We start from the raw sequence: 8,405 nt of genomic DNA, 5'->3' as shown, positions 1-8,405 counted from the left end.
GTGTGTGTGTGTGTGTGTGTGTGTGTGTGTGTGTGTGTGTGTGTGATCAAATGACACCACCCTGCATGCTGCTCAGAGCCAGTTGCCTAGCTTAGATATTCAGGTTTTATTGAGGTTTGAAATAGTTGTTGTTGGTTTGTGAATCTGCACCTTTGTAAGACACTTTTTGCAAATGAGGGAGTTTTATATTGTGTGCTTTGATTTTGAAAAATGGGCAGCACTGTTGACCCTGATTGATTTTTAAGGTTTTTTCCCCTGTATGGAGAGAAGAGAGGAGAGTTCTGTGATTAAACAGAGACAAATTCCCTGCTTCAAAGTTATTTGACTCTGCAGATTTCCAGCCCTCCAACTGAAGGAGGTAAAAAAAAAAAAATCCTTTTTGTTCCACCACCAATTTTTTGTTTCACTGTCAGGAGTTAAGTAAGGGTTTTTTCTTTTCTTTTTTGTAGGTAAGTAGATGGTTAAGTAGATAATTTAGTTTTATATACTTTAAAATAAATAAAACTTTAGCAACACATTACGTTCTGTTTTATTTACTTTAATGAAGTGAGGAGTAGGGAGATGAAAAATTATGTTTTTTTGATACTGAGACTGGTCGAGTAGCTCTCAGCAAACTGCCGACTTCAAAAGTGGMTCTTGGTTCAAAAAAGGTTGGGCACCCCTGGACTTAACCCTTTTATTACCTGAGGGAGAGAGACCTCAGAAAACTGTTAACCTAAGTTTGCATGTGCCTGAGTTTTCAATCAGGAACTCAAAAACTAAAACATTTTTGGCTAAAACCCTAGATCTGAGATTTGTAGTGGTATTTTAACCAAAAGTGTCAATCATGACATCATCTAATGTATACAGGTGCATCTAAAACAATTAGAATGTCATGAGTTTTTTCTGACAGTTTAGGTGAAAATCTGTATGTTATATGGATCCATTCGCATAGAGCAAAATATTTTAAGATTTCTTGAAATTTTGATGACTATGGCTTACAAATATTGAAAAAAAAACTAAATTGAGTGTTTCAGAAAATTTAAAATATTATGTAGCCAGCGTTTGATACCTTTGGCGGCGTGCGCAGTCCTGAAAAACCATCACAAATAACTGAAAAACACTCAGCTACTCTGGACATTTCTTTTACAAAATTTGAATTTATTCTTTTAGAAAATGTGACGTTGCACAGACTCTAGAAAAACTTGTTTTTCTACATTGTATTTGAGTATTTCCGTACTTATGCAGACCTGGAGAATACTAAAACCAGAGGTGCGCAGCACTTATCTAAAAATTAGTCCCACTAACCCTAAAGCACTAACTCAAATATTTAGGTCCCCTAATTCTAAAGCACTAATAACCAAATCAACCCATGAACATTCTTCAACAGACAACATGAGTCACATACTTCCATGTTGCTCTATTAAGACTTATCATTGACGTTCCACAGCTGTATTTGTGTTCATATGTTGTCACCTGGTGGATAAGTGACACACATGTGACCCATCACATCAAAATGAGGATTAAGTCCAAAAGTGGGATGTGGGGAAATAGGCAGATTTCAGGTTTAGATTTAAATGTGTGCAAAAATAGCATTTTGTAAAAATATAATGAATTAATGCCTTATCAATGTATCATTTGAATGAACTGTCTCAAATATAATCCTAAAAAAATTTTGAATCATTTTTTGAGCATTAACAAAAAAAAACTGATTTTGAGGAAAAACGCCTTAAAATTTTGAAAATTTCCGTGAGCTAGCAATGTTTTTGTTTCGTTCCAACTGGGAAATCTTATTTGATGTTTCCTCTTTATATGGACATCAAAAATGACTGAATAAACTTCCATAAAATTAGGATTCAGACCAAACAGTAATGTATTATAGTAACCAACAAGACTAATTAAGTCATATCTCTGGATAAGATGATATCAGGATGATCCAGGTATCAAAATGTAGCTTTTAAAGCAGGAATCAGAAAATGTAGTTCGGTCATTTTGACCAAATTTGACTTAATCCTCATTTCGATATGATGTCACACATGAACAAAATGTGAGTTTTCACCCTCAGCTGTTAACATTAATGTTGATCAATAACATTTATAGACCTCAGTTAGTGCTTCTAAATTTAGCCTATAAATTTAGCAATTGCTAATCCACTAATTCATTTTAAAATTAGCAAAAGCCCTAAAGCACTAATCAGAAAATTAGTTCTATTATTGCTTCAGGGGAACTGTGCCCACCACTGACTGAAACCATATTCCAGATTTTAAACTTTGTAAGAACCATGCAATATATATATAAAAAAACAATAAATCCATATCTACAGATTCTTTATTGACAGTTTGTCATTACAGCTGCAAAGGTCAGCAAATTAGTTTTTGATCAATGTTGACCTTTAAAAATCAGGACAACCAACATTGACACAAATTATTTTGACCGTCTTTTTCATTTAATAAAATATGTTGTTGCGTAACCTAAAAATACCAACTTTTAGATTATACAAACTTGGACACTTAAATCTTATATAATATTCATATTAAAACACAAACTTGTGGCCTAAAGTAAGCTGGTTGTAGCAGCTTAAGCTGCTTCTTTACTCCCTTGGTAATACATTAAGTTTGCACAGACATGGCCAATTAAAACAGGTCCGTTTATTAGTTAGTGTAAAGCTGCATAAACACATGTAACATTAAATAACTTTATTTTTTATTTCAGGTGATACCCCGCCCCAAAAAACATTGGTAACATTACATTACAGACAACTGGATGTTTCAACTGGATGGGTTTCTTAAACCATTTAAGCTTTTTCTAATTACCACACATTTCTGCCTGTTTGTTAGCAAAATACCAAACAAACCACTGAACCTTCTTTAATGAAACAATTAGGAAATAATCGTTGACATTAGCAAAACCCAAAGATGGGCTTTAACTCTGCCAATTTCACAAATATTAACCTAAGATTTTGGTGGGTTAGTAGTTTAGCATCATCTCAAACACACACTTCCAGCTCGATACATCGCACAATATTTTTCCTTAAAGTTCGAGCCTTAACTGCTGACATCATGCCTGCAACACACACTTCAAGCTCAAACAGATCTCAAAATATAGCATTAACGTTGTTGCATTTCATGAAATTGTGCACATTATTTACAATGTTCTGTCACATTTGACTTAGCAGGAAAAAAACCTCCTAATTTATTGACTCTGATTTACAAGAAAAAAAAAGGTGTTTGATTTAAACTATTTAATCCGGTGTGTGTGTGACCACAAAGAAGCAGATTAACTGAAAACTCGTCACTTTTCAGGTTACTTTTGGGTTTTTTTGGAGCCGACCGAGCAGCTCTTCTTTTGGTCCTTCAGCAGCTCCTCCTGGTCCATGGGTTCGATGATGGTTCCCAGTCTGGTGAGCACCCGGGGCTTGGTGACCTTCTTCACGGTGCGCTCCGTGTTCCAGGTGCGGCCCAGCGGGGCGCGGATGCAGCTCTCGAACTGGGCGTGGTTCTCGAAGGGGAACGGCAGCGAGCTGACCTGGTGGAGGCTGACGGAGCTGTTCCTCTTCTCAGAAATGATGACGCTGGGAAGGTGCCGGTCGGCTCTGGGAGGGGCCGGCGCCGCCTTCGTCCTGAATCTCCTGCGTTTCCTTTTTGAGGGTCGGAGACCAAGTCCTCCCCACTCCCCCCAGCCGGGAAGGGTCAGGTCCACGGCTTTGGGCTTTCCCGCCTCCTCCTGTTTCCTTTTTTCTCGGATGAAGTCAGAGATGACATCATCGCCGGCGAAGGCCTCCTTGATGAGCCCCCTCTGGTCCAGCTGGTCCTCAGAGTCTGTGATGGTGGGAGCCAGGGGGACTCTTACAGCCGTCGTGTCTTTGGTCAGGACCTCTGTCAGCTCGATTCCTTTCTTCCGTTTCCTGCTCGGGACCACCTGGCACTCTGAGGACAGGGCTGGTTCTGAGGGGGGGGCCGGTGGGGGCGCCACGAGCTCCTCCTGCGGCAGATCTTCGGTGTCCTCCACAGACCTGAACCTGATCAGACCCTCCTCCAGCTGAGCTGAGGGACCCCTGATGTCTGCATCACCTGCAGTCAGACCTCCAGTCAGCCCCCTGAAGATCCGGGTGAACTCTGAAAGCCCCGCCTCCTCCTCATCAGAAGAAACGGCTTCTTCTTCCAGTGTTTGGTCCTTCATCACTTCCTCCTCTTCATCGGGAGCCTCTGCTTGTTTCTCTGGAGTTTGTTTTTTTGTCACATCTTCCTCCTCCTCCTCCTCATCATCAATGAGGATGACTGTGTTGGACTCCTCAGTCTGGCGCTGTTTCCTCCTACTGTCCAGCTCTCTGAGGAGCTCTTCCTCCTTTGGTTCCTCCTCCTCCTCCTCCTCCTCCTCAGCTGCCTCCACGGTCACACTCTCCGTGCTGCTTATCTTCCTCTCCGTGGACTCCTGGGACAGCTGCCCTCTCATCCAGGGGTTGGAGAAATCCCTCTGGAGCTCTGTGACGTTCACACAGTCAGGCAGCATGTCTGCATCTTCAGCCCGCTCCTCCTCCTCGCTCTCCAGAGGAGCCACCAGTTTCTGGGTGAGTTCTTTGTTCACCTCCAGCTGCTGCTGCATGGACCTGCGGGCCTCCAGGTCGTACTTGGCCATGATGGCTCTGGATTTGGCCCACTTGCCCCTGTTCTGGTGCTTCAGGGACATCCTTTCCTGCATGCGGGACAGCTCCAGCTTTTTGAGCTCCTCCAGGGCCCCCTGCGGGTCCACCTTCACCATCTCCTCGAAGCTCTTCAGGAGGTCTTTTTGCTTGGACTTGTTCTGGACCCGGTGGTACTTCTTGCTCTTGATCTTCCTCTCTCGGCGGGTCTTGGACTCGTAGTAGGACTGCAGGGCCCGTGCTTTCTGCAGCTCCGCACGGCGGGCCTTGGCCTCCTCCAGGCTCATGGCCTTCAGCGAGGCCTCCTCTGCAGGGGTCAGCACGGGGTCGTTGATGGGCTGCTTGTTGGCGGACAGGAGGGCAAAGACCTCCTGCTCCAGCGGGGTCTGAGCCTTCCAGCCCATCACTACTCTCTCCATGGGTCTGCGTCCAGACGGTTCCGGGTTGAGGGGGAAGACCAGCTGTTCGGCCCTCTGGTTCTGGGTGATGATGCTCCTCCAGCGGCTCACCTCGGACGCTGCCTTCTGGAAGGCCAGGTCCCGCTGGATCCTCTGGGTCTCCTGTTTGCTCACCGGACACTCCACCGTCTTTTTACTCCGCTCCAGGTCCTTCAGCTGCTTCCTGACGTGGGTCGAGACGGCGGGGGTGGTTCCGATCAGGTCCGACAGCTGGACCTTGTCCGCCTCCCCCTCCGCGCGCATCGTGAACTCAGACATGCACGTGGCCGCCTCGGACCTCTCTCCCAGCTGCTTCTTCTCCCCTCCGAGGGCGCTGATGGCCTCCAAGAGCTTCTGGTGCTTCCGTTCATTTTCCTCCTCCTCGCTGCTCAAATCTTCATCACCTGCTGCATTTAAATCAGCGTCTTCATCATCATCATCATCATCATACACTACCGGCGGCTCCACGCTGCTGACCTCCGGCTCATCCGAGCCGTGTTTGGATCGTCTTTTGCTCCCTTTCTTCTTTGAAACTTTCACCATGCTGAAGACGGAGCGAACTCTACGCACATGGACCGTAAACACCGCCGCTATCGCAAAAATAACCGTAACGTGAGCAGAACTGTCGCAAAACGTTCAGCGTTGCCCGAACTCACATGGACCGTAAACACCGCGGCTATCGCAAAAATAACCGTAACGTGAGCAGAACTGTCGCAAAAACGTTTAGCATTGCCAGAAGGGAAATGTTGAATTATCGTATTTTGAGGGAAAATCATCGCACACACCCGACTTGCACTCCTAGAGAGACTCAAGTTTAATAACATACATCCTGCCACAGCTCACAAGTGCTCTGTATTTGACAAACTGCAAGTTCTTTTGTTTATAATAAAGTTAAATTACTGTATCTGACTGTTGGGTGTCTTTTTTTAAAGCAAAGCTTTATTGTAAACAGGAACAAAACAGGGAGCCTGGGGAAATGCTGCGTATAAAAAGAAATATTATCAATCAATCAAACTTTATTTATAAAGCGCTATAACATCAGCCACTGCTGAAACAAAGTGCTGAACACATAAAATAAAAACTGAATACAAAAACACAATAAAATCACACAGTTAAATAAGTAAAATCATAACCAATACAGTAAAAGTTGAGTGAAATCAAATCTCAGTTGGGTTGAAGGCCAGTGAGAAAAAATAAGTTTCTAATAATAATAAGTTATTAGATAAAATGACTGTAATAAAATGTAAATTAATAAAATAGGAAAAGTTAAAATGAAATCAGGAAAAGAACAAGTCATTACTGTGCTTTAGATTAGTAAAGAAATAAACTGAGTGCACACCAGAGTCGTAAAGTAACTAAGAACAAATACTTTGTTACTGTACTTAAGTATATTTTTTGGGTATTTGTACTTTACTTGGGTAATTATTTTTCAGCCTACTTTTTACTTCTTACATTTTCACACATTTATCTGTACTTTATACTCCTTACATTTAAAAAAGGCAAGAAGTAGAAAGTTGTTACTTTTATTTCATTTTTGCTTGTTTTTATTCCAGCTTGTTATTGTAAAAACATAAATAATTTCCATATAAATTGTGCCTCCTATAGAGTGAATTTAATTGTGGTTGATTGAGAAGTATAAATATATAAAACTCTGATACTGTATTAGTTTGTACACAAACAAATCCTGTCACACTCCAGCAGGACATAATCATTAGAATAAAAGGACTGTACTTAAGAAGTATTTGTATTTCATGAGTTATATTATTACATTTGGCCGCAGCCCTCAGATAGATTTTTATTTTGGGGGAAAGGTTTGTGCAGCCTTGATATATGTATATAAAATGAAAAAAGCTGGACTAGTTCATCCTAAATTTAACATAAATTAATTATTTTAATACAATATAGTCATTTGTTGAGGTCACCTCCTAATAAATGCCATTACAGAAAATATAACTGCTCATTTAAATAAATATTTTTATTTTTAATACTTAAGTACAAAAAATATCAGATACTTTAAGGCTTTTACTCAAGTAATATTCCTAAAGGAGACTTTAACTTTTAACAAAGTAATTTTTTGATAAGATACTTGTACTTTTACTCAAGTATCATTTTGTGGTACTTTATACAACACTGGTGCACACTGCAAATTTAATCTGCAAGCCTCTAAAATCAGTTTTTTCTTTAAAAAATAGCTTCTGGATGATTATCAAATGTAAATGTTGCTTATACCCCTCACTTTTTCAGTCCCCCTTTTTCTTTCACATAAATGCTTATATTTATCTTTACTGCTACTAATTGTCATCATAATGTGGGAGGGGGGTCTGGGGTTTCTCCCCCAGAAGATTTTTTCATCACATGCAGTTTTGTGACGGCACAGCCACATTTTACTGTAATATTTTATTATTGTTCTTAAAGAAAACAGTCAGAAAGTTCAAGATGCGTGTAGAAGCTTTATTATACAGAACAGAGGCTGACTGGTTCATTACACTGTTTCATGCAGCTGTAATGTTGAAGCTTGGCCAGCAGATGGAGCAACACTTAAATGTATCAAATGATTCAAAACACTGAGTCATTTCAGCACAATTGGCAGGCAGGCTCAGATAAACAATAAAACGTTTAGAGGCCAATGTGGCAGCAGCAACTTTTGCATTTTGAAACAAATTCTTGATATGTCGTTAATGATCCATCAGAGTTGAGCATGAACCGATCTATCTGTGTGTGGGGAGAAATTATGTTTATGAATGAATGACCAAGAGAGAAGCATCTGTTTATGAACATCGGACAGTTTAGGGGGAGTTTTTCAACTTTACACTATTACTTATACTACTATATACAGTATATACTACATTTATATATGTAGTATATTACTACAACTTTACACTATTTACACTATTTTATTTTACTATTTACAGTATAAAAGGAATTTTAGACCTCCTAATTTAGAGAAAATAAAATCTGGTAGAAGATTGAAAATGGGTTCTTAATGAATTGTTTTAACCAATTTATTTTGAATGTATTATTTAAGGTGTTAAAGTCTAAAAAATTAAGGCCATGCTTACCTTATGAGTTCATGATTACTGATTATTTAAAATAATGTTTTTTGTTCTTCCAAATGATATATTTAGAGATTGTCATGGACTAATTATTTATATGTTTCACCTTGACACTGTCCATCACTCTTATCTTTCTGATAGCTCATTTCGCTTTCTCTGTTTGTTTCCGGACGTCAAGACTCCGCAATGGACGGAACTCTCTTGGTTGATAACAGACTCTTTGGGCTGGGAGCCCTGTGATAGGCTGGACTGTATGGCAATCTGTGATTGGTTGTAAACTGTCACATGGTGTTGACA

At 40.5% G+C, this 8,405-nt stretch overlaps 1 protein-coding gene across 1 annotated transcript; it reads right to left on the bottom strand.

Annotated features, from left to right (window-relative positions):
* Window positions 1-2,607: 2,607 nt before the first annotated feature.
* Window positions 2,608-5,821, bottom strand: si:dkey-251i10.3 (U3 small nucleolar RNA-associated protein 14 homolog A). Its single transcript, XM_014028171.1, has one exon. It carries the CDS (start codon window positions 5,596-5,598, stop codon window positions 3,283-3,285), a length of 2,316 nt encoding a protein of 771 aa, XP_013883625.1. The 5' UTR covers window positions 5,599-5,821; the 3' UTR covers window positions 2,608-3,282.
* Between the last annotated feature and the right edge of the window lie 2,584 nt (window positions 5,822-8,405).

This window comes from Austrofundulus limnaeus, unplaced genomic scaffold (assembly GCF_001266775.1).
Source record: "Austrofundulus limnaeus strain Quisiro unplaced genomic scaffold, Austrofundulus_limnaeus-1.0 Scaffold723, whole genome shotgun sequence".
NCBI classification, from domain to species: domain Eukaryota; kingdom Metazoa; phylum Chordata; class Actinopteri; order Cyprinodontiformes; family Rivulidae; genus Austrofundulus; species Austrofundulus limnaeus.
Note: the sequence above shows the minus strand (reverse complement) of the source record. Positions and strands in the feature narration are given on the sequence as shown.